The 27,276-nt window shown below is 46.8% G+C and overlaps 1 protein-coding gene across 1 annotated transcript in view; it reads left to right on the top strand.

Moving 5' to 3' along the window:
* The first annotated feature begins 352 nt into the window (after positions 1 to 352).
* LOC126542874 (uncharacterized) overlaps positions 353 to 27,276 on the top strand; it is a 148,888-nt gene continuing 121,964 nt past the window's right edge. Inside the window, exons 1-2 of the mRNA XM_050190009.3 lie at positions 353 to 702; positions 6,251 to 6,451. Coding sequence (XP_050045966.1) covers positions 6,422 to 6,451 — 30 coding nt within the window. The 5' untranslated portion in view covers positions 353 to 702; positions 6,251 to 6,421. The remainder of the gene's footprint in view (positions 703 to 6,250; positions 6,452 to 27,276) is intronic.

Genomic DNA, 27,276 nt, shown 5'->3' with positions numbered 1-27,276 from the left:
ACTTTCTTTTTTTCTTCGAGAAAGTCGCATGAAATTGAGTGATGGTCCCACCAATTCGATATGCTCATCCCGTCGATCGTGTTTGCGACACGTTTCGTAAAACCAATAATCAGACTTCACAGCGACCGTAGTATGTATGCGGCAGAAAGACAACCCGGCGCACCGCGTAAATGGCCCCGCAAAGCCCGCGCGGGTCCTGCGGGGGCGAACTCCACGCAGCGAACCTGGCGCGCGCGCTCGTACGCGCGCCGGCGCGTGCACGAGGCGCATGCGCTTCGGCGCGCCTCCTCCCCCCGCCGCGCCCTTCTCCTCGGCGGTCGCTCGTCGGGACGCGCGGGAGCGCCGGGAGCATCCCACTCGCGGAGTGCAAAAAGGATGCCCTGCCGCCCAGCGCCGCACTGTCGGGGACCCGCACTTTAGTGAGAGACCGCAGAGCGCGCTCTCCCCTTCGTTCTCTCTCCGACTCCCGCGAAATCCTTTTTGCGGCGGCGTCGAGCGCGCACCATCCGCTCCTTGAACAGCTGGACGCGAAGGAGGAGACCTGTTGCTCCCCTTGCTCGCCCCGGACGACGTGGTTGCAAGTGTGCGCGCTTGTGCGGTAGAGACACTCGAGGCCGTTGCTGCCCTCGTGGCGCCCGACTGAGGGCCCCGGTGTCAACCAAGCTCGGAGAGTGCGCAACTTCTTCGCGGCGGCTACCCACGGTAGGTCCACTTAGCAAGAGCAGTGCTTGTGACGGGGGTTGTCGGAAAACGGTGCAACTAATTTCAGTCGCTCTAGTGTGCGACTCGCACTTGCAATTTATTAGAGAAAACAATATTGCGGAAAACGTTGACGCCCTCGGCATCGCAATGACTTTTTTTTTTTTCACAGATTTTTTTTAGCTGGCTTTATGCATTGATTGGCTAACCGAAAAGGGGTAGCCAGTGTTACCCCCATCTCCTACAGGTATATTAAGAAGAAGAAAAAGATCAGAAAATGAAGTGGAGGAATAGTCCGCCGGAGCAATTACTTCGATATGTAGCAAATGCTTTTCTCAGTTTCACCAACCATCGCTTGCTGCCTTTGTAACGGTGGGTACAAAAGAAAACGTCTGCCTTAAGCAAGCGCCTTATACTATTCTCCCTCCTGCGTCAAGAAATTCAAAGCTCAAGATCTTTTGAGTCCAAGTGCGGGAATAACGACGAATGGCATTCAAATGTGTGCTCGACAGTGAAGTGAGAGGTAGTTTCGGAAGGTTGCTCGCGTGTTCGAAGTGGTGCACTTGTGCGGCGGAAAGCTGCAATAAAGAAAAGTCGACTTCCTTACATCGACTGTAGATAGAGCTGAGATGGCGTAAGTTGCGACGGTCGCCGAATATTAGATCGGCGCCGATGAGTTCGACTGATCGAGCAGAAAGCAGCACGGAAGTGGTTTATAAATACAGCACTGCAAAGATTAGAATAGCTCGTGATCGTGTGTGCATATCCGGCTCAGTTATATCCGCTGTCCACAACAAATACAAACGGCCCGTGTTTATTTGCCATGCCAGTGCGCGACGAGGAAATGCTGAATGATATAAATTTTCACTTTTCCTGCAGCTTCAACACTAACCAGCTTTAAATATTTACTTTGAATTGTTTGATCGCAATCGAGCGTGTGCTTGCCGCTGCGTGAAGCTATGGACCATAGTAAGTACTTCGCGTAAAAGATGTGAATAGGTGGTGGTGCTGGAAAACCTACTTAGAGCCTCGCCGAAATCGCCTAGAATAAAAGCATGTGGTATTTTCAGATTTTTAATAATGCGCTTCAGTGTCGTACTGATACTTAATAGTTCCGCAGATGTTGAAGATGCCTTACAAATTATTTGAATAGAACACTGTACTGCTGATATTCCGCAGCAAAGCCCAGCGGTTTCACTGCCTTATTGAACAGAAGTGTCTGTGTAAACTTTTGTAAATTTTGAATGCCCGTCTGTCAGTTTCCGTAGACCTTATACCCAGGAATTTTGGACATTGGCCCTGCAGCCGTCCATAGAACTTCACCGCACTGCACCAGCGTAACTCAATGGGCAGCATTTCTAAACATGTAATTTAAGAAGGCCACCCGAATTTCAGCAAATTTCGTTTAGCAACGTCGACAGGCTACGCCCTTGTAATAACATGGGTATTTAGGCCCTTATTCTTTCCTGCTGCGTTATAGCGATGTTTTAGCCCCTAGTGATATTCTGCTATAACGCAGCAGAGACTTTATAACTAAGTTCTGTAAATTCGCATGTTAATAAAAAGGTAGAGAGAGAAAGCGAGGGAGAGTAACGTCAAGCAGGTCAACCAGACAAACGTCCGGGTTGTTACCCTACACCCCAGTGTAGGGAAAGGGGTAATAGAACGAGGAAAAGAGTGAGTACTGAGTGCACGTGAGAGGGATTTACAGGAGTGCTATAAAGGACCACTCAGGTCGGTGCACTTGAAGGCAGCCACAGGAAAAAGGCGCATTGTTAAGCTTCTGACACAGAATTAGCAGCCTTTAGCCAATACATGACACTAAAAGGTGCAGAGTGACGATAATAAAGCAAACACGATGTGGCGTTCACTATAATAATCACTTCAATAAAGCGCATCATTACCTTTATATTATTTTTCTGTACCTTCAGACAAAACCAGACAGAAAGACAGGGCAGCTTGAAAATATACTACCACTATAAAAATAAAAGAAGTAGGCAAGGGGGCAGGAAGATGAAATATAAAAAAAGCCACAGGCTTCCGCGGCTCACGCAGCACAGCCACAGCGTAGGCTGGAGAAGCGTCTCCATAGGGGACCGTCGTAAACTGATTGAACACGGTAACTGCAAGTAGTAAGTATATTGAAAGTCGTGTTTTTATCTGCATACATTTATTCACTCTTCCACGAACAGAATCAGAGGGAGATCTGTCCCGTCGTGAGGATCCGGCTCAACCAGTTGAGCAGGAAATACGAGCTACTTATCCGAATCATTTATTACCACGCGCTGTATTGTGGTCATAAAAAGTTCTCTTATATTCTGATTGTCCTAGGACAAGTCAGCTGTAGTCTACAATGACGATTAATATCTTGGATTCTTCTTTCCTTTATATATGTTTGAAATATCGTGAGTTTCTACCCGCAAGTTTAAAACAAATACAACAATAAAGCGAAATTTTTCGCTTAAAGGAGCCGTATTTAGCTATGTATGCAACTCTCGGTGCCTTTGCAAGTAAAAGTTTCATGCAAAAAAAGTTGCTTGCAACATACTGGAACCGTCGATCACTTCCAAGCTCCGTTCTTCACGTTCCGTCCGTTTACCTGCACGTGCACTTTACGTGCTGTAGCGATAGTTGAACTCGAATGCATTGAAGAAATTATTCCTTATTATTATAGCTATACTTCGTTCACCTCGCAAATGATTCATCCCGCGACTTTGCAAGTACCTGTCCTAAAGCTTCGCGAAATCGAGCGGATGAGTTACGTGTGGCATGTGTGCTAAACTGGCGCTGTTCTAAAGCTGAAATACAGGCGCGCTCCACAGCAACCGCCGCTCTACTCGCTGCATCGAATGTGTGTTCGATATCTGTATAGGTGGCGATCAGGTTGGAAGCACTTGGTTGCTGCTACTCCATTTCACTTCATTTAATTGCTTAAAACAATGTATAAAATGCACCAATTGAAGCACAAAGGAAGGACTAATGACAATTAAAAGAAATAAACAGGAAAAGACGCAAGATCACATTTTCCTTGAACTTCGACTACTACTTAATACGGTTTGCGTATCGATGTATCGCCGCATTGTTCTTGAGGTGGAAGCGGCATTACTGTGCACTGCTTGCGTGCTTCCAGTGTGATGCATAAGTGTATATTCAGATCCAAATTAGGCCTTCATACGCTAAACATGTGCAGCTGCTTCAGGGGAAGCGTCAGCCAAGGAATGCTAGATAAACACTCTCGATCACATATCTTTATTTCTCCTTTTCTTCATGTTCATCCTAGATATTAGATGTTTCTAGCTTGACGCGTGGACATTTCGGTTGTATTACAACATAGCGAGATGCAGGTTTGCGTCGCAGTGCTGGCAGTGGTGTACGTTTATGCTGTATAACATTTTGCGTGACCCTTTTTTGCGACGTGCGCATATACTTTTGAGAGCCTACAGGACGTAAGGGGATAATGAATACCAGGTCACCAAAAAAGAAAGAAAGAAATGAAAAGGTTAAAGCTCTAAGATAATGAGATACGCATCTAAACGAAACATTTACCCCATACTTTGGGGCCAGTTTCAGAACAATCGCTTATTATAACACCGACTTGTAATACCAAGAGAAAATAACTCATCACTACTTCGCAGTGATGGGTTATTTTCTTTTGGCATTACAAGTCGGTGTTACAGTAAGCACTTGTTCTGAAACTGGCCCAAAAGTAAGGCGTAAATGTTTACATAATAAACGTGGCTCGTAGGAAAATCTCCAGCCAACAAAAACATCAAGAAGAAGAAGAAAAAGAAGAAAAGATGCGCAGTTCGAAAGAATAGCTGCGTAAAATAATCCCGCCGGTTGGTCAAACACTGCGTCACGTATAGCGCTTCTCCCTTGCTAATTATGTCTCAGTGTGAAAGAGCAAGCGCGATGGATGAACTTACAGGAACAATTTTTAATAACTGATCACGTACCAGGCCGTCCCTTGATGTCCGTTCAAGTGGGTCTGTAATTGTAGCAGCAGCATAACGATACCCACCGAATCAGAATATCCAACCCATGTGATCTGCTTTCGTTGTTATCCGAAGTCTGCCACTCCCGGATATCGCATGTTTCAGCAAGATCGGCGCTCTTCTTTTTTTTTTGTCTGCTATGTATATAGACAAGGAGCAGCGTATACGGGGACAATGTTCAAGGCGGCTTTGCCCGACGGTTATCTGCGTGAACTTTCATGCCAGAATCGACGATACCGTTTCAGCCTACCACGGGAAATAAAACCGGTATCGTTTTAACAAGAACTGACTGAAGTAATGCGTTATGGCAGATCAATTCTACGAAAATCCGTCAGGTGGAGGAAGTTCCATGAAAGGGAAAAATCGTCCTTCTCCAGAAAGCAACACGAAGCTACAAAGGAAACGCATGGGTCTTTTGTCCTTCCTTCGAAAGAAAGTTTCGCAGAAGAACTTGTCCTAGCCTGTGGATTGGACACGAGGCCAACGTTGGCCATGGTTGTGTGCTATGCGCTGAGAAAGCTAAAGGAGTCTTAAATCTGTGCTCTTGTTGTAGTTTATTAAGCGATGAGACCGTGAAAAATACGCCCGCGAACAGCCTCCTATCTCAATCATCAAAAACAAACTCCTGCGACTAAGGAATCGAACAAGCGAAGAAACAAAAGGCAGCAATGTAAACTAGCAGAGAAATAGAACATCGCTTAACTCAGGCGTAACCTGGTATACAAATGTGCACAGTCAGGGCGCGCTGTGACGGCTACATGCGAGAGTCCAGTCACCGCGCGTGTAACCTGAAGTCTCTATCTGCACAGTCACGGGCATCAAAAATAAAACAGTACCGTGCCTGCTTCTGAGGCGCGCATAGGCTTAGGATGCCGTTGTGATGCGCCTCCCGCTCGACTAACGAAGTTGCGCTTCTTTTGCTGCTCGAAATCGTGTTTCACTCAGCGAGCGCGTACCGTGTGCAATAGCTCATCCACCCCTGTGGGGCCGTAGTTCCCCGAGATGAATGTTCTCTGTTTTGTTTATCCTACCTGAGTGTTTCGGTGAAGCAGGTTCGTAATTATATAATTTGCTACTTGTAGCTCACATGAGCTGATAGTCCACCGTGGTTTACAGGGTAGATTTAGCTGGTGGTTCAGGTAGAATTTGTAAGCATGTTTCCGCCATTCCATATCGTTATATGGGCTAAGATGTCATGAGTGATGAAAATTACCCGAAATAAATACTGATAGACGTAGAACTAAAACTGAAAAATAAACAAGTATAGTGGATGACGCAATGTCACACCTCCATCTCGAGGTTTAGCGAGAAAATAAAGTGCAAACACGCGCACAACATCAGTACTTTGAGGGTAGGTTGCACGAAATAATGAAAAAGAGATCCCGCACAGCGCACAATTCTACGCCTGCAACGCGGTTTGCTCTCGCACAGAGCCAATAAATATTGATGTAGACTCGAAAGTGGTGATACGCCACTTAACGTAGCATACCGAATCATTATGAGTGACCTTGACAGTGACGGTATACGTGACGCAAGCCGTGTGCTGCGCCTCGCAGCGGCCCGTCCCATGCCTTGGCCGACGCCGGCCTGCAGCTGTGGCCCCCGCAGCAGCGGAATCGTCGCCCAGAGGCAGCGCAGCAGCAGCGTCTCCCGGAAAACGGCGGCCTCAGTCCGGTCGTGAGGCTTGACCAGCTCCGCACGCACAACGAGCGCCGACCCTGCAAGGCATGCGACTCGACGGACTGGCCTTCATCGCCGTGAGTCTATGCGCCCCTCCTTGTCGGCTCTTTCTTCTTTTTCGTTCGAGAGTTCGTAGAGGCTCGGGACAATTTCGCTGCATACTTTGAAGCCACGTCAAAGGATCTCCAAAGCCGTGCGCAAAACTAGAGATGCTCAGCAATTTCCTAACCCGAATCACGAAAAAGAAAAAAAAAACACAAGTGTGTATTAAGACAAGCTCAGTGGTGCCGCAGCGAAGAGAAATATAAATATTATTGTGCATTGTTTATTATATATAGCAGGCTATGCTGCGGAAGCAGTGCAAGTAGCGTTGTCGTAAAGGTCTCACTCCGCGCGTTTTGTGAGGCAGTTGTCTTTTTAATTTGCGAAAGTTCCTACGCGATAACTGCTTCATATTTTACAACTTGCTGGAACAGGTTTGCATCCGATCACGTATTACTTTGGCACCCTCGCGCTTCCAGTATGCGCCGCATACCTTATTTTGGCCGGTAACACATACGGATGCGCTGTGACAGCTTGGTTGTAGAAAGGTGTCACTCCACTCGATCGGTAGTAAACTAGAGGTTCAATGGCTGCATTCACTGAGCCGCACCATTTGTGCGCAATTTCTTACCAAAAGCGATCTTACGCTAAAATAAGGGCGCAATCGAAGTGGCAGCACGCTTAACTCACGGTGTCGTTTGAGAAGAGGAGGAAGCAAAGCTCGGATTAAAAGACAAGGAATGAGGGAAGCGTCGTCAACTTATAGTATGAACGCCCATCGTGCGTATGCAGTTGAGGCTATATTTTTACGGCAAGTCACTGTACTCTCCTATTCATAGTTTCTCACCATATTACCTAGATGGAAATCTGGCGCTGCTGCGCTGTGTTATGCATGGGAATGCCGGTATATTGTGACTTCGGATTGGCATCGTTCTGTCAGTCACAATGATTCATATTCTACTAAAACTTCACGCAAAAAGTTGTTTTAGCTTTATTATGACCCAAAAACATGTTTTGTTTAGAAAAGCGTCAGCGGGCCGCTAAAGTTGGAGGACAGACGACAAGATTCTCGCTCACTTTGAAACAGTTTGTCGTCTGTTCTTGCTTTTCTTCCCTTCGTCTTGCATTCTAGGTGAGTAAATATGCAATTTGCGTGTATGGAAACATTTTATGAAGATTTTGCTTTAAGAACGCGTTATTTGTGTAGCCATATCCACGTTTTAGACGAAGCCTCTTACGACACCAGCCAACACAAGCCTCGCAGACACATATACCGTCATTCCCATGACGGCACGGCGCCCCTTAAGAAACTCCCCATAGACGGTGGCGCCAGATTTCCCTCTAGGTGTTATAGTGAGAAACTCTATGCCCCTATTCGACAGCTTCATTTCCGGGCGTCTGCGACAGCGCCGTCAAGCACAACCGCGCTCGCCTGTCCACCACACCGCCGTCAAAAGAGTTGCAGTGGAAGTGTCACGCATTCTCACGTTTCTGTGAGACACAGGTCTGATGGACACATTGTGACATATTTGGCGCAGAAAGAGACGCTCTTCAGGAACAGTTGCCGGCCAGATCTGCCAGGTTAACGTCAGCCTGCAGCTGCGTGAGTCACCGCTCGTCCTGTGTCCTTTCGCTCCGTCGTCGTCTTGTTCGCGCTGTTACCATCATGAATGTATACCAACTCGCCCAACTTTCCACTTTAATAACCCTTCCTGTAGCAACATTATCACCACCGCGATATTACAAAGCGACTATATATCTTTATTTCCTTACTAATTACGGAAAGAAAAAAGTAAAGATGCATAATAACTAGTTCACATGACCTCAATGCTAGGCCACCAGTGCATGTACGTTCATCGGTATGGTATATGATCGCACTGCACATGTTGCAGGCGCGGTTCTAATGCCGCGCATAGGCTGAATATCAGCTCGCTCTGATGCCGGTGCCATCTACAACGTGCTGGTCGACGATGGCGTCGAGCGCCAACCGACGATGAAACGCGCGCTCTCTTCGCATACGATCCCTGTCGAGGGCACGGAGAGCTGTGTAAGTAGCCGGGAAAAAGAAATACAGAAAGAAGCCGTGGGTTCCGACACTCCCAAAGTTATGAGAGAAAACTTCACTACGTAACATCCGCACGTGTAAGCTTCCACGCCTATCCCACTTTGACACCTCATAAGCGTTCACCACTTCTTACCTTCTCCTCAGCTGATAAAACACGGTGATGCCTCGCAACAGGTCAAGAGTTTGTTTTGCATGGTTCAGGCGGAGGCATTCCAACAGCGTTGAAATGCACATAGGCGCATACACATCAATTTCGGAGAGCGGTAATGAATCATAGGTTGCTAGCGCCAAACTACGCTGCCTGTCATAGCCCAAGTGGCAACATTAGAAAAACGATTTAGAAAAACACGTACTTTCTGTGATGAATGCATTTGTTGCTAAACATGACCTAATGAGTGTGAATCAGTACGGATTTGTTAGTGGGTCTGGAACACAGGTGCTATTAGAAAATCTCTCTGATTTACTGCACCAAAGCCTGGAAAACAATGAGGTGGCATTTGGGCTTTTTTTGGACGTAAAAAAAGCTTTCAACACAGTAAATCATCAAATTTTAATCTCTAAACTGTATTCATATGGATTTAGGGGTCCTTTTTTGTCACTAATTAAAAACTATCTTCACAATCGCTCACAAGTAGTCATGTTTGGGCCTATCTGCAGTGACGCGGTAAGTCTGGTGTGCGGTGTCCCGCAAGGGTCTATCTTATCTCCTTTGTTGTTCAACTTATATGTGAATGATATATGTGACCACGTGAAAGCATCTACCGTATTCCTTTATGCCGATGACACTCTACTAGTGTCAAGCAACCCTGAGTTTTCATGTGCCCTGGCTAACCTTCAAGAGGACGCTATTAAAGTTAGTGATTGGTTTGCCTCAAACTTAATACAAATAAATAGCACCAAATCCAGACTTGTCTGTTTTTGTAACCCGCACAAAGATGTACCAAGCGTCGCTTCCATATATTTACACCCTTCATATTGCTCTTTGTGCTCTTGTCAACCTATAGCTAGCGTCCAGTCGGTTTAAGTATCTTGGTGTGCACATAGACAGTGATCTGACGTGGAATACTCATTTGACCCACATTTGTAAGAAACTTAGAAGTGTTGCATGTTTGTTGTTTAATTTAAAAACCGTGATGCCTTTTTCTATCAGAAAACTAATCGCCCAGGCTCTGGGGTATAGTGTTTTAAGATACGGTATGTGTTGTTTTTTTAACTGTTCTTTCACATGGAAATGTCGAGTTAATAGGATTTTGAAAAACATCGCTACAAGCGTCCTCTACATGCCACAGGAGAATTTGCCCAGCAGTGTCTTTAGAACAGCCGGTTTGCCTTCTTTTGAGAATCTTTTTAAACAAATCGTAGTACTTAAATATTTTTGGAGCAGTGCATACAGGCACATAAATACGAAACCAGTACCGTTGAGACATGTTCCTCGTTATCTTAAACCGAGAGTGCGCACTCACTACGGTAAAGCAACAAGACGCTATTATGTTCCTGCCATCTTCAATGAACTACCGGACGATGTATTTTCTTTGTCCACCCGCAAAACACTGAGAGTTGCTGTTCAAGCGTTAGAGAACCTTTAATATGTACTGATGTTATCAATGCATCTTTGATAATGTGTGATGGTTGTGCCAAATGCACAACCAGCTTCTGATGGAGTTCTGGTGTGGCGCGTAGATTGCCGCGGCTGCCGGTTGTCGCCGCACAAGCCCTCTTGTGGCTTCGGCGCTTCCGTTTTGTATACTGTTTTAACTATACTGAATAAAGATTATTATTATATTATATATCACCACAACGATGAGCGCCAACGTTTCCATAAATTTACCAGCTTCTAAAGAACACACGTTCAAGCGCACGTCAGAATGCTGTACAACATTCTAGCTGGCTTCGGATCAAGTCGGTTCAAGTCGTCGATCTTCCTACATTGACTCACTTTATTCGGAGGAGTCACTACACATACAGTACGAGGACAAGGTGGGAGTGGTGGTATCCAAGAGGCGACAGACACCATTCTGTAAACATGCGAATACGAGCACGAATCGAACTGTGGCTGTAGAATAACGGTGCGTTAAAATTCCAGACAAACTTTGGATGGTGTGAAGCTTCATCAGCACATATTTATATCCACTGCAGGACGAAGGTTTCTCCCAGTGATATCCAATTACCACTAACCTGCGCTAGCTGATTCCAAGTTGTGTCTGCAAATTTCCTAATTTCATCACTTCACATAATTATCTGCCATGCTCGACAGCCCCCCTCCCCCATTTTCTTTCCCCTAACATCCTCTCTATATTCCTAATGGTGTTCAACTTGTCTTGCACCACCAAGTCAAGTGAAGGATCGTCAACGCACCCTCGGGGTCAAGTTCGTTCACCGTAAAAGCTGCGCCTCAATAATGACCTCATACCGTCCTGTTTATGCCACAGAACTCGACTGACAATCTGCGCAATCGGTGGGACATACAATCAGCAAGTGTTATCTCTACTGCGATCTTTAATGAATTCATTCGCATATTGTTGAACAATATGCACACAACGTCATCCAGACGTGTACTGGAAGTACTCCGCACACTAAGTCCGGTGCTGGGAACCCTTGAGTAAACCATGGCTCAGCAGCAACTATGTTTCGGGAGGAGGTCCGAAAAGCAGCAATTTTCCATTTGAACGCCCGGGAACTCCGATCGCGCATTGCCGATTTCCTACGGTTCGTGTACGCCTATAGGTTTCCCATCATCATCATCATCATCATCATCATCATCATCATCATCATCATCTGCGAGCCAAACCTGTCGAACTCAATCAGGTTATCAAGCTACGGAACGTTTACGTCGTCAACTACTGGTGAAAAGAGCAAGGTTATGGTGCTTATTTGCCGTGATCTCACCTAGATTCTTCAGCGTGTGCCGCCTCGTGACGAGAGCCCATACATATGCTCAACAGTAAAGAAGAAAACATAGGCCCTGTTATGGGTGCCCAGCTATCTCCATCAAGCGGATTTGATTACAAAAGATTACGAGAAATCATATCCCTATCTCCTGATGGTTGGATTATCATCGGGGATATTAACGCTCATCATATACTCTGGGGAAGCACGAAAAATAACACGAAAGGCAGAGACTTGGTATCATTCCAATTCTCTGCCTTTCGCGTTGCTTTTCATCCTGACGGCAGTCCTACATCTTTTACGCGGCTCCACAAGGCCTCATCAAACGACTGCCCGCGAGTGCGGAAAGAATTCGCGATCCTCAAACGAATTGTGCGGGACAATTCAACGCATCGAGGCGCTGCTGCCACTGTTCCGCGACGTTGGCGTCGACACCGAAGACGTTCACAAAATACAGCAGCTGTAGATAGTGACACACCATCTTCCGTCAAAGGGGTTGCAGCATCGACGCACAGCACCACCAAGGCGGATACAAGGAAAACAAAGTAGGAAGACTCGCCCTGGCCTGAGCTACCGAGGGCGCAAGGACTGCTGAGTTACCTCAAACCGTACCGACCTCGACGGTTGTAGCAACTGTTGAAGCGACGTTGACTTATGATCACCAGGTCATCAACATTTTGCGGTCTCTTATGAAAGCCATTCGCGTTATACTTAACAACATGAAAACTTCGTCTGCGCAAAGCGCACTACAGGTGCTGGACACCTTGAGTCCAGTGCTTGTCGCCCTTGGTTAAAATCATGGCTCGCCAGAAGCGGTCGTTTCGTGACGAAGTCCGGAACGCATTGATATTTCAGCGGAATGCCAGAGGACTTAATTCACGCATGTCGGACTTTCGACAGTTGTCTGCATGAATTAGTTCCCCATTATCGTCATCTGCGAGCCCCTATCAGCTCACATTAGAATGTCCGGGTATGAGTGCTTCATGTCCGACACATGCGGAGAATTCAGCAAGATTATCGTTTTCGTATAACGTGATCTTGCGTATGTCTATCATCCAGTGCCACGTGACCATGAAAACGAGTACGTGCGTATGACAGCCTTGGGTGATGACTGGCTATTTTATGCCCACCACTATCTCTGGGGAAGCTCTAAGATGAACTCTAGTGGCAGAAGAATTCGGTTGAATGCTGGGGTTTCACGTGCCAAAAGCACAAATTGATGATGAGGCACGCCGTAGGGGGGGACTCCGGATTAATTTTAACCACAAGGGGATCTTCAACGTGCCCCCAATGCACGAGATGCGGGCGTTCTTTTGCATTTTCCTTTCTTTTTTTGCACCGAGCGCACGTTAACAAGTTGGAGCAATGAAAGGTTGGCTTCATGTAACATTCTATAAGTTAAATCGCAGACCACTTTGTTACAATAACCTGCACGACTCTTCATGGTGGCAGGGATTTGTAGTTGATTAGAACGTAGAGGTATACATCAACTTGACAGGTGTAAAAAAAATAAATTATGGAGTTTTACGTGCCAAAACCACTTTCTGATTATGCGGCACGCCTTAGTGGGGGACTCCAGAAATTTGGACCGCCTGTGGTTCTTTAACATGCACCTAAATCTAAGTACACGGGTGTTTTCGCATTTCGCCCCCATAGAAATGCTGCCGCCGTGGCCGAAATACGATCCCTCGACCTCGTGCTTAGCAGCCCAACACCGTAGTCACTATGCAACAACGGCGGGTAACCTGACAGGTGTTGCTCGCACAAAAGTCGTTACCTACAGAGAAGAGTATTTGTAAGGTTTCCTTTAACACGATTGGCTACAACAGGATATATGCGGCGATTACTCACTGCATTCGTGAGGTGTATTTTATTTACATCACGCTTGTTCAAGCAGCGCACATGATTTTCGTATCAGTTGTGGTAGGTGATTTTATTCACCATTTCCTTTTTTATATACGTAATCGTATTGACGCTCCGCTTCATATCATAGACAGGATTGTCGTCTTCGTACAAATACGTTGGCTCACACCATAGGCCACAGATTGAGCAACATCGTGGGCATATAAACACTTCGTCGCTCCGATTTAGTGCTGAATTGAAACTATGAGCAATGTAATAGAAGGCTGAGGCTAACAGCATGGAAGACGACATCAAATTGTGCAACAGCGACAAGTTTTCATAATTAGAAGCATTTAGGCGTTATTTCGTTGCTTTATCTCGCATGGAGAATTATAGCCACAAAAATGTCGGAAGAAATCATCATCAGCAGCCCTGTGAACGAGAGAGAGAGCTGAAACCAGAAAAAATAAAGGGAAATGTATTCAAAACATATCAATGACAAACTTTACGGTTGCCAGAAACGGACACCCCACTTCGATTTGCTACCACCGAATAGAGTGTCATGATGAGTATCACAAGTCAGGCTATTAATTGCGCGCATAAACAAACACAACCTATTAGACAGAAGCAGAAGTTCGCAGCACAGTATTATAGTATATTGCCTTCCCCATAAGCGCACGCCCAATACAATTATGCACTAAGGCTGTTCAGTGTATCTTGATATGACAAATCAGAGCGCGCCACAAAGATGTAAGCATGCGCCATCCTCGGCTATCATTTGTGACCTCTGGCCAATCGGTCGCAACAGCGCGCTCCACCGCTTACCCGCATCAGCTCTAGCGGCGCAGATGGACATAATTAAGCTCGTAAGGCTGCTACACCCCTATCTTAGAAATGTCTTCTTGCATCGGCAGCTTCGACGGCTGTTTAAGTTTTGTGAATAGACTATTGGCGCAATTACTCAAGTTCACACCTGTGCTACCAATACATACATGCTTTTTAAACGAAGCTTATGTTGGCTCACAAGTGGCGTTGTCGTGGTTACGCAAAAACCCACTTGCTCCCAGAGCAGAGCAGCTGCGGGAAAGGGTGTTTTGATGAGTTGACAGCTGCGCCGGCGCCGGAGAGTGAGTCATCAGCAAGGATTCCAGCTGCATAGGCGCGCGCTCTCGCCACGCGCGCAATCAGGGCTGTTTCGCTCTCGCCAGGGAGGGTGAGGGCAAAAAATGGTTTTGCGCGTGCTGCGCCTGTTTCGTTTCTGTTCAGTTCAGTCTCGGAAAATTAATGGAACGCCCACGCATTGTGCTTTCCCCCGAGGAACGAGCAGCATTCGACGAGCGGCGGCGAGAAATCGCCCGTGAAAGGGCTCGTCGCCGGCGCACCGATCCAGCCGATAGAGCCACCTGAGCCCAGGCAGTCTAAAAGCAGATCCAGAGCTCAAGGAGCAGAAGGCCAAAGCAATCCTGCACCGTTACCTGTGGGTTTCTTAGCCGTGACGAAGATCAGGTGCACGCAGGACAAGCTTCGCCTACCCCCATTTCCCGGTAGGGGAAGGGTTGGTCATTGTGTTTCGACTAAAGCATTCGTCTTTGCCGCGGTGGGAATCCAAATTTGCTGATCTTACGAACAGTTCTATATTTTGGAATACGTTTTTCTTACGCCAAAGTTTGTTCGTAAGTTTGCTTAGTGAACTCCGCCCCATATCTTCGACGCCTTTCGCATAATGAATACGTCCTGCTTTGCGACTCAAAAGTATGAGGCTTCATTTTATGCCGTATTGCAAGATCCATACCTACGTCTTTCCTTCCTACGGAACGCACATTTTTTTTTGTTCGATGAGGGCGAGCTGTGAGAGAAATGTCGCTAGGCTTCCTATCGTTGCCTGCTACCTATGAAACGGAGTATGGCAACGTTGACCCTGCAGAATAGCATCCGCTTCGCTGCCCCGCTCTGGAAGACGGAGGAGTGTAGGCGAAAGGGAAGTACAAATAGCGCGAGCGTAAAGACAGGCCTGCAGACGTTGGCGTGAACGTAATAATTTGGATAACGCTTAAGCTTCGCCTTTAAGAGCGGAACGCGATAACTATCAAAGATCCCTGAGCGCTTCTCACGTTCCCGGGCAACTGCAGCTTAGAGAGAGAGATGCAAATGAGAGAAAGGCCGGGAGGTTAACCAGACTTAAAACCTCCGGTTTGCTACCCTGCACTAGGGGAAGGGAAAGGGGAAGTAAAGACGGAATAAAGAGCGTGACAAAAATAAAAGCGTGAGAAAAAAATATGAAAAGGGATGAAATGGGGCCATTATAGTCTTTCTAATAGGCCACTGTCACGTAGAAAAGTCAACAAAGCCTTGACAGACTTTTGCTGCGACGACAGTTCACGTCGGCATTCCTAAACTGACTGTTCTGAAAGTGGCCTGTCGTCAAGGCGTGCCAACGCGGTCACTAGTGACAGCCGGTGCGCGCTGTATTGAGGACAGTGGCAAAGCACGTGTTCGATGGTCTCCTCGCCGCCGCAGTGTCTGCAAGCCGCGCTGTCGTCCATACCGACTCGGAAGGCGAAGGATCTTGTGTAGGCGACACCAAGCCACAGTCGGCAAAGTACTGCTGTTTCGAGTCGAGAGAGTCCAGATGGGGGTCGAAGTCGAAGGGATGGATCCAGTCGGTGTAGACGTGTATGCTTTAAGCTTGGTGTGTTCCATAAAGTTTTGATGGCTTCATTTGCAAGCACACGAATTTTCGTTGCAGCGTCTGTTCTTGAGAATGGAATGGAGTCTTGCAAGCCCTCCTCATGTGCAGATCGTGCTGCTGCGTCGGCATGTTCATTGCCCATTATGCCACAGTGGCTTGGAATCCACTGCAACGTGATGTCGTGTCCTTGCTCGACGAGGTGGTGAAGCAGCAGTCTGATTTCAAGGACTAATTGTTCGTGAGGTCCTCGGCGTAAGGCAGAAACCAAACAATGAAGAGCAGCCTTGAAGTCAGTGAACACGCTCCATTTCTTGGGTAGTTCTTCAGAAATTACACGAAGTGCACAACGAATAGCAGCAAGCTCCGCGGCAGTCGATGTAGTCTGGTGAGAGAGTCGAATCTTTATGGTGGAAGGTTTTGCAGGAAAGATCACCGATCCTGCAGACCCATTCACCGTGGTTGAACCGTCAGTATACAGATGATGATGCTCGTTGTACGCCTCGTACAGCAAGAGCAGTGAAAGCTGCTTGAGTGCTGGAGACGAGAGTTGGGCTTTTGTTCGTATTCCTGGTACTATTAGTCGAACGTTTGCTTGAGCCAAGCACCATGGTGGAAACAGAACTTTCGCTGTAGCTGTATAACCTGATGGAAGGTATGCACGATAGGGCAGGACTGTTTCACAAAAGGAAGCACGTGGTCGATCCTCTGGCAGTGAGGCTAGATGATGGGCAGGGGCTCGAGCAAGGTGTCTTACGTGTGCTCTGAGCGCTTCCATGACTATATGGGTCTTGGCTGGGAAATCGTGTGCAATGGCAATCGTTTCAGCCGTTGACGAACACCGCGGCAATCCAAGACACACTCTAAGTGCCTGGGCCTGGACGCTTTCGAGTGTACGGATATTACTTCTGCAGGTGTTGGTCAGCACAGGCAAGCTGTATCGCAAATAACCAAGAAAGAGCGTCCTGTACAGTTGCATCATTGCATGTACTGAAGTACCCCAGACATTTCCTCCAAGAAACTTAAACACATTAGATATATCCGTCAAGCGCTTCTTTAGGTAGGCCACATGAGGACTCCAGCAGAGGTCGCGATCAATGATTACGCCTAAGAATCGGTGCGTCCTGACATAAGGTATGTTTTGACCGCCGATAGAGACATCGTATGATCTCATTGGCTTTCGGCTAAACGCGACCAATGCGCATTTTTCTGGCGAGATCTTGAGGCCTTGTTCATTTACGTACGCCGATGTTGACGTGGCAGCTTTTTGAAGCCTGGCGCGTACTTGCGGCCGTGTCACACCAGATGCCCAGACGCAGATGTCATCGGGATACATTGATATTTTAACTGTGTTCGGAAGTCGTTCCACGAGAACAATGAGTACAAGGTTGAAAAGCGTGGGACTCAAGACACCGCCTTGTGGAACTCCATGGTGCGTATAATATTGCGAGGTTGGGCCATCTTCAGTGTTAAGAAATAGAGACCGCCTATGTAAATAACTGCGAGTCCAACGATATAATGGACCGCCTAGGCCCACCGATTCCAATGCTTCAAGTATGGCGTCATGAAGAACGTTGTCGTAGGCTCCTTTTATATCTAAGAACATTGCGACAGATAGCCTCTGACACGTCTTTTGGTGTTGAACATAGGTTACCAGATCGATAACGTTGTCGATAGAACATCGGTGACGTCGAAAACCAGCCATGGCGTCCGGGTAGATTTCATAATGTTCAAGATACCACTCAAGTCTGGCGAGGATCATTCGCTCCATTACCTTCCCAACGCAACTTGCCAGCGCAATTGGTCGGTATGAAGTAATCTCTAAGGGAGACTTGCCAGGCTTAAGAAGCGGTACCAGGCGGCTGATCTTCCAATCTTGAGGAACTTTGCCCTCTTGCCAGGACTCGTTATAGATATTAAGGAGCGCATTTCGTGCCCGTTAACCAAGGTGACATAGCATGCACTAAGATATGTCATCCGGACCAGGCGACGACGACCGATTACATAGGGCGAGCGCCGCGTCAAGCTCTTGCGTCGTGAAAGGCAGATCCATGCGTGAATCTCGTGAATCTGGAATACGGTTCAATGTAAGCGAACCTGTGCGAGTTGGCTGGCCCGCAATCATAGCACAGAAGTCTTCCGCCACATCAATGTCTTGTCGGCGCTGGAATAGTGCTAGGGCCTTGAACGGGAAACGCTGTTCCGGAACAGAACGTAGACCTCGCACAGTTCTCCATATTTGAGATATCGGTTTGCGGGGATCTAGCGACGCACAAGATTTCGACCAACGCTGAGCCTCTAGTTTATCCATGCGGCGTTGTATCGTCTTTTGCATTCGCCTGGCTGTTCTTAGATCCTGAATTGACTTCGTGCGTCGATATCTTCTTTCGGCACGACGGCGAATCGCACGAAGCCGCTCCAATTCCAGGTCGAATTCAGAATACCTTGGAGAACACGTGAGTGTGCGCGTGGCTGTCTGTGCCGTTTTCTTAATAGCTTGTTGAAGTCCACAAGAGAGGCCTTTGTGACAAGCGTCCTCAATCTGGGATTTAAAGACAGTCCAATCTATTCTTCGTATCGTGATGGACGTATACGTGTTAGACATTCCCTTGATGTTGAGGTAAGTGGGGATGTGGCCACTTCCGTGCGTTTCAATGTCCAAAAACCACTTAACATGTGTGGCGAGGCGGTGGGAGACGAAAGTCAAATCGAGGCAGCTGCTGTACGTTATTCCCCGCAGGAATGTTGGACTCGCGTCATTCAGCAGGTAGAGACCATTGTTGGAAACTAATGAAGCTAGTCGTCTTCCCGTCGCGTTAACCTTTGAGCTTCCCCAAATGGTATGGTGAGCGTTGAAGTCCCCGGTGATAATCCATGGACCAGGTTGTGTTTTTAAGATGTCTTCTAGCCTTTTGGTGTCAAATCGACTTGATGGGGACAGATGCACCCCCAAGAGTGCAAACGTGACTTTCCTATTTTTAACAGTCATGCACACATACTGATTGTCGTCATGAGGTTGCACCGGTTGGACAACGTAAGTGAGTTCACGGCGAATAAGTACGACGACCTTGCTACTTTTGATATCGCTTAATGAGAATATTGTCTCGTAGCCGGATAGTCTAATTGGATGGGATAATCTTGGTTCACAGATGACAATGATTGGAAATCGGTTAGTCAGAACAAATTGACGAAAATCGGCGATGCGAGTTCTTAGACCTCTCGCGTTCCACTGAAGGATCGACGCTTCTCTGACCTCCTTACGACATGACTTGTGATTATCAGTCATGGCTTCACTCAAGGCTTGCTAGGACGGGGCTCAGCGCGTCGAGCACTTGTAGTCCACTTCGAGCAGATGGAGTGTCAATGCTTGTCAGCATGGCCCTGATGACATTCACAATGGATCGCAGCACCGGGATCATTTGGTAGTCGACTGTTGAAGCCTTACCAACAGAAGCGGGCTTCGATGGGAGCATCAAGCGTGCAGGCTCCTTAGAAGAGTGAGAGCTTGCAAGCGCCGGCCACTCTTCCACGGGGGCAGCCTTTCCCGTCTGAGGCCTCCTTGTGCTCTCGGGCGTTCTATTTGATGATGGCGTTGGCGCAAGCGGCGCACAAGCTCCACCCTTTCTTGAGCGTTTCCGTCGATGACGACGTCGACGCCGGATCTTTTCTGAGGCTTCTCTATGGGTTGAGTTACCCCTGACCATTTGCTTCAGAACTTCGAACTCCTTTTTGATTCTTGGGCATTCTTTAGACGTCGCTTCATGGGTGCCTTCACAGTTGCCACACCTAAAGTTTGTTGCACGGCAGACATCTACCGTGTGTGACACTGCGCACCGGGGGCACATTGGGGAGTTTGCGCAGGCGCCCTTAACATGCCCGATCTTAAAGCACTTGTGGCATTGAAACGGCTTTGGGACCGTCGTACGACATGTCGGAAGTGACCGACCTTTACGTTCGAAGGGATGGAATCCCCCTTGAACACAATCTTCACACAACGGCTGTTGCCGAGTCGGCATACGTGCGTGACCACTCCTTAGTATGCCGGTTTGATCAGAATAGGCAGGTCCGAGTTCGAAATAGCCAAGTCAACATCGTAAATCACACCTGCAGTGCAGGCCCCATCCATTGGTATGACCGGTCGTACTTTTATGTTGCCCAAATCTGTTATCTGCCGTAGCGTCTCCAGCGTGGTTCCACGGGTTGTATCGACAGCTAGAACATCCTTTCGTGTGTTCAGCCGGACTTCCTTGATTTCGTTTGGCGCCTTTCCCTCAAGAAAAACAGAGAGAGCTTGCCTGTTCAATACTCGAAGTTTGACGGAAGAATCCACTGGTATTAAAAGGATGGTGTGCGGCCAGCGTTCACTACCTGCCTGCATGGTTGACGTACTCGCTGGTGACGACGCCTTGATAAGCCTCCTTTTAGCCCTTCGGCTCCTCACCGACACGAAGCTGTCATCGGATGAGTCGTCACCTGTGATTGAGTAGACCTCTGTGTCTTCGCAGGTGCTGGACCAGGTGCCTCGTTTTCTTGAGGAACTTGTCAATGTGGTGATCTGGCCAGACGGGCCGGCAATAGGCTCTGCATCCATGGCCACAGGAGTAAGAGTCTCTCTTGAGCGTTCACTGGTGGTTGACCAGGTGCCTTGACTCATAGATGAGATTGCAGTTGTAGACTTCTGGCAGCACGAGCCTGCGGAACGTTCCGCGTCCATCGCCTCAAGCCAGGACGCGGAAAGCGCCCCAAAGACTGATGAAAATTTGACGAAAACTGGCTAGCTGGGACAGGTGCGTTCTAGCACTGAGTAACTTCCAACTGCAGCTTATGTAACTGTAATTACAGTTACATAAACTGCAGCTTATGTAACTGTAATTTTTACCGGGAAACGCTGGCGGCGAACGCTATGCACGAAGCCGAGCTTTGTGGTTCTTTTTTTTTATATATAGTGCGCAAAGAACCGAGGGGGCCGCGCCGCCCTTACTATTAGACGTAAAACGGCAGCTGGAAAACGCTATCACGTTAAACGGGCTTTGTGTTTGAGCGTCCGCGTAACAGAATTATGTTTTCTCGTATATTCAAATTACAATCCGACGTTATCATGTCTGTAGGTTGTGTGTAAGTCGTACTTTACGAGTTTTCTGCGCATTTTACTTTCACAAATTCAATTAGTTTCGTAACGTCTTTGCACTATATACGTAGGGCCTGCGTGGTTTGGTATGCGTGGTTCGGAATTACTTCCGAAACGACTGTCGACGCGGGGCTCTGGACGCCGGATTTTCTGCTACACGGGGCCCTACGGAATAAGCGTCCCTTACCGATAAATATGCGGCTCGGCTCAGCTGCGATGCTCAAAAAAGGCAGGCTATGTGAACGGCTCGCGAGTGAATCGCGTAGGAAAGCAAGCGAGATCCGAGCGGCACTGCAGCTCTCACGCTGAATGTGACAAAGTTTCTCACAATATATCTTTACAGAGAGAGCTAAATACGGAAGCACCACTGCAGTTTATTCCGAGTAAACACCGTCATCGTGCACACAAGAACAAGTTTCTGAACCAGGCAATTTGAGCCTAATTCGGGGCAGAGGAGGAAAAGAAGGAAGACAAGTGCAGCGGAGGTTATACCCTGGCGCTGCGTGACCGATGCGCGATACAGCGGCGTGAGTTTTCAAAGTCTCCAACGCACAATTCGCAACTCCATATCGGAGTTTAGCCCCTGTTTTGTTTACGTTGAACAAGATGAGCAAGACGAAAAAGGTACGCCCGCCCTACTTGGCGAAAAAAGTCCAACGCAACGTCGAGTTTTACAGATCAACACTTTCTTTATTTCCCCGTTTTTTACGCGGTTCTTCGGGATGAAAAAGCAACCGCCTTCAAAGTAACGAAGAGTCTTGAGCAAGAACATCTTTGTGACTTGTGCGCTCAGGCGATATCATTTTATGATTACAAATTGTCGGGTTGCTGCATTGGATAGGTTGAAAGTAAAGGTTAACGTTTTATCCTAGCAGACAGGTAGAATGAGGACTGATTGAACATCAGTTTTCACGCTCTTTAGGCAAATGTAAGGAAGCGTTTGGTGTTCTACGCTTTTCATGTACTCGTTACTCGAGCAAAAACACCACCACCGTATCTCCATATAACTAACACCGGAAAGGAAAAAAGAATATTCGAGCATTTTAGTCAAACTCTGCTTGCTTGTTACTGAGCATTAGCGGGGAATCAAGTATAGTGCAAGCGTACAGCTCTCAAAGATTGTCACGATAGCGTCAGTTTGTTTTTCTTCTACCAGTAAAATATCAACAAATATTCTATTACCTTCATTTGCTTGCTCCGCTGAGCGGCAGAGTAATGGGAGCTTGCAATTCATCATATGCGATAGAACGGGTAGGGAAACAAAATCTGACAGATTACACTTTTTTTTAGCAAGAGTGCGTAAACCATAATGGGTGCCTGTCAGAGACTGTAGCTGTTATTCGACGTGTGGTTGGAGATCGAAGCAGGGTGGCACGAAGGTTATAGTCCAAATGATCGGCAAAATGTAATTAATGGATAGTTTATGCATGCCAGTCTACAAAAGCTTCACAGGACGCACGAAAATTAGACACGTATGGTTGTCGCACTAAAACAGGCAGTTATTGTGACAACAGCAAAATAAAGACAAGAAGATGAAAACAGATGGTGAGCAACATTTGGGGCTTTTGTACCAAGGCAGTCGCATACGTCACACGCTGGGTTAAATAAAGAACATACTTGTATTGAGGAGACTACTAATAAAAGAAACTAATTATTTTCTGAATATATTTATACTACCACGGTATTTAGATATACCATCGTTAGTCGGCAGCAAACGAGAATCGGTGCATATTTAATAGATACAATGGTATTGCATGCCACTAGAAATAGTTCAGAGCGACTAGTGTTCGCACAGTCCAGATGGAAGGAGCACGCCAACGATGTGAGCGGAAAAGGCCAGCAGCCATTTAAGGTCAAACAGCATCGTGATAAGTGTGTTTTTACACCTCTGTTCCATATGGCGCTGAGATATTGTTCCGTCACGATGACGATGTCACACAAACTATGGAAGCGTATAACTTCATGAACAGGGCAGAACGATGCGTTGGCAACACTTCGGTGACTTCGCGGGCTGTGTCGGACCAACCTCGCAGCATCATCGCGCCTGCATGATCTCCTTTGATTACCGAACCCTTTCCTTGTGCCCGTACGTGTTCACGGATCTTGGCGGAAACGCTTAAGCTATTCAAATTACGGAACTTGCGTTGACCGCGAGCAGAACCCCGCACGCCGACCTTTCTAAACTTGATTTTTCGTAGCTTGCCAACACGCACAGGTTTCTGTCGTTCTTGATAGATTCGTGTACAACGTGCTGGCTTAGAACGCAATGGCAAAAGTAGACGTGAAATAAGCATGACGAGCTTCGCACTTTCTTTTCGCCTCTTTATTCAGCATTGTTCAAAGTAGTACGGAAATTACTTGAGATACTTCTATTATAAGAAAATATTCCTTGCCTGAACTCTATACAGCTCGGGACAAAACATGCCCCTTGGAACTGCGATCATCGCAATGAGGAAAAACATTATTGCGAACGCGATTTTTCCAGAGTTGCACGAGAAACGAGGATGTTGGTTGTCTCGGTACCCACAGTACAACACAAACGACTTCCACGCCTGAAGCTCTGGAGGCGTGTGGCGTTTTATTGCGGTAAAGCACAGGTTGTTCCAAAACGCCACTGCGTGCCAGATGCTTTTGCACTTCAAGGGCCCAGCATGCTTGTCGCAAGAAGTTCCCTAGCCACTATCCCTCAATTCCTCTTATACCCTCAGTATGACTCCTCACTTCTATTATTTATCTATTGCCCCCTAAATGTCCGCCGTGGCTTATCACCATGTTATGTCATATGATAGTGAATATAAAAATATAAAGAAAGATAACGAAACAATACAGTAGCTATGAAACATACGTGTTAGACTAGCAAAGCACTAAAACGAAAAAGGTGCGAGAGAAGAGCGATGATGCTCATTATGAGACAAAATATGTTGCCGGCAATAGCCCGCTCTTATCCTGCCATACTCGTCAGTCATCCTTATTGGTGCCTCAACTCGTGTGCCTCGTCTCTGTCGATGACCATACTATACTTGTGGGCTGCCTAGAAAGCGCACAAATTATCATGGAAGTTTCATCACTCTGTTGTGCAAATCACGCTTACTTTTATTTACTAGTTTAAATTTATTTATTTATTTATTTATTTAACTGTGAGCCTTTTCATATGTAGTTTTCTCTCTTTTTCTCTCCCTTCCTACGGCAAGACAAGATGATGGGAGTTGTGCTCGTGCTCTGTCCACTAATCTCTCCACGAAACTTTCACAGACATCGATCGAAGCTAATTTCCGAAATTACCGCAGTCTTACATTTCGACGCAGCATCACTAACTCCTACTATTTCCTACTTTTCTGCCGCGACGATAACAGATTAATCGCGCGTTCCGATGTTTTCTCAGAGGGCTCGCCTCGGCAATGCCTCCCCCTCCATTTCGCGTCTCGCGTGTTTCCTTCATCGTTGTTTGTTTTGTAGTGTTTTTGTTTTTTTCGTGCCAGTTTCCAGCAAACTTCACGCACCCTGTAGCCTTCAAGGACACTTTCTCTGTGCCCGTGTTATTTGTTTGCACAGCGCGCATACCTTGCCGGCGGGCTGCTATAACACTCAATCGAGATCTATTAAAGCTTACTTTTTCTTCGCCATTTTTCGCACTTCCTGCACAAGTTTTTGACGATCGAACTGGACAACATAAGCGCGCACTCGCTCTAAGAAAAGAAAAAGAAAAGTGCGTGCGTATACATTAAACAGCATTTCTCAGATTAAATCCTCCTTATCCCCCTTGCCCTCCGCAACCAGTTACAGGCAGAAGCTTACGGATGGCGCAGAAAAACACGTTGTTTTGCCCCTTGTGCTGAAGCCTTTATTTTTACCTCGACTTGCGGTCTCCGCAAAGTTCTCGCGTGAAAAGCCCACGCAGGGGAAAAAAAAGAAACTGCTTCGACGCACGACGTCTCGCACGCGTCGTGTGCTGTACACGCTGGAAACGCCAGACGGCACGCCGCGGTCAATTCAAGAGAAAGAAAACGAGTCAGTCTGTTTTCGCTTCGATGTTTGTACGCACTATGCGATCTGAGGATAAGCAAAGCGCGGGGAGGTGATATCGGCTTTCGCTTCGAACCCTGTGCAATGCCTCCCGCTCTTTTTACCGCGACAAAGCACGGAAGCGCGTGGAGGTATAGCAGAGAAATGAGATTGTTTACTACCAAAGGTATTACGGTAGCGTTATAGCTGAAACGCAGACACAGGACGACACAAATACACAGACGCGGCACTAACTTCCAGCCAACAGTTTATTTTCAGGAACCAGCTCGCCTTGATAAAGGGCCGGAATCGGCAGCGCGTCGGCCACCTTTGCGATGGCTGCGGGAACTGGTGTAGCGGACGGCCGTGGTGATGCTCACGGCCTGTTGTCATCGCCCGCGCGTCGCCGGTGTTCTCTCCTTGCGGCTTCGTTTCCAACGAGGACGCGTTTGTTAATAGCTTGCTGCGTAATATGCACTGCAAGCACTTTTCTTTTTTTTGTGTTTGTGTTTTCTTTTTCAGATAGAGGATTCAGGAAAGGTCTCACAAACCATTATACTGCTTTATCGCCGCCGCTCTGAACTCATGCGCATTGACGCGACATAGCTGCATTACCGGTAAGTGTCCTGGAACCGAAAATGGTACGAATGGGCAGACGACAGTCGGGAAAAACAATACTTTTTTGATAAAGCTCCACTTGTCGTTGGCGGACATATTGTGTGAAATATTGAAGGACTTTGCGAGAAAGTCGCGCATTCCTGAAAGAAAGTTCGGTAATATAGCTGATGGCTGCATAAAGGCTGCACGATTATCCCTGCACGTTGCCGTTTGGTGTTATTTTAGAGCATTAAGGTCAACTATCAATCGTCTATCGTAGGAATTTCTCGACAAAACACTACAGCGTACTGCCGCAGTGAAAAATACCATCCAGGAAATTTTAAAAATAAATTACATTTGGTTTCTGAGCGTCAAAATCACGATCACATTATGAGGCACTATTATCTACGAGCACTTATTGGCAATCACTCGGGCAAACAAGTTAAACACACGCTTTCCAAGCAGTTTGCAAGCACAACTCACGAATAGATGCGCCGACCCACAAATGCTAGACATTTATCAGTGAAGCAGCGCATAACGCATTTCAAGTAAAGCAATAAAATAATATAAATAAGCGTATATGTTGCCAGGTTTCGTAACGAATAAAACTCTTGCTTGGGCTAGTTGGTTCATGCTTGAATTAGTAAAGGCAAGGCGCAGAAGACCAGGACTCAAGAAGAAGGGGCGCCGGTCCTGTCGTTTGTGTTCTTGAGTCCTGGTCTTCTGCGCCTTGCCTTCACTAATTCGTAACAAAGCGAAGGGTGGAATAATGCGCATTTCTGAACAGATGTCACGCGCAACTCTGACACGCGGCAGCGTCAAATAAACTGCTTTGCAAGTCTATGCCGCACTGTTTGGACTCTGAAAAATCGCGCGCTTAAATTCTGCCTGAAATCTGTCCCATATTTCATTGAGCGTGTTAGGCACAAAAATAATGTTGTATCGGATAGAACATAAAGTACGTAACACTAATATAACAAAACTTTTGAAAAAGCATATTGTCATTTTTTAGCTAGCCAGATGAACGCAAAATTAGAGCACTGAATTAACACTCAGCGTGAAGTTATGTATTTTTCTTGCCGAACTCAGTTTATTTTGTATAAGAAAACTGAAATAAGTACATTGATTGATTGATTGATTGATTGATTGATTGATTGATTGATTGATTGATTGATTGATTGATTGATTGATTGATTGATTGATTGATTGATTGATTGATTGAAATTATCAATCATTACGTGACAGATACCGCAGCTGCAATTCTTTTGTTAGAGTTTTCTGAATACTGGCCCATATTAGTTCCTATAGACTGGAGCCAGTATTCACAAAGCTGTTCGTTCATAAATGCTCTTTGCCACTGACTGGTCCCCTTCGTTCATAATATACCCATGCCCATAATCAGACATGGCTGACATGTGTTGGTGCGAACAGTTCTAGTCTATGGGCCATTTGTGAATACGGGCCGACAATGTTCTTGCTCTGGCACCTGTGTTTAGAGAAAACGTACATTTAATATCAAACCCAGTCATCATATGTCGACGCGGCCCTCACAAGAGGAGGCCTTGATGATGGGGCAGCTGACGACAAAACCATGACGGAGCAAACAGTGGCGACAAGAATGCGATAAGAGCAATTTGAGCGCCATCCAAGCTGT

This window comes from Dermacentor andersoni, chromosome 2 (genome assembly GCF_023375885.2).
Source record: "Dermacentor andersoni chromosome 2, qqDerAnde1_hic_scaffold, whole genome shotgun sequence".
NCBI lineage: Eukaryota > Metazoa > Arthropoda > Arachnida > Ixodida > Ixodidae > Dermacentor > Dermacentor andersoni.
The sequence above is the reverse complement of the archived record's forward strand: the minus strand, read 5'-3'. Positions and strand labels throughout refer to the sequence as shown.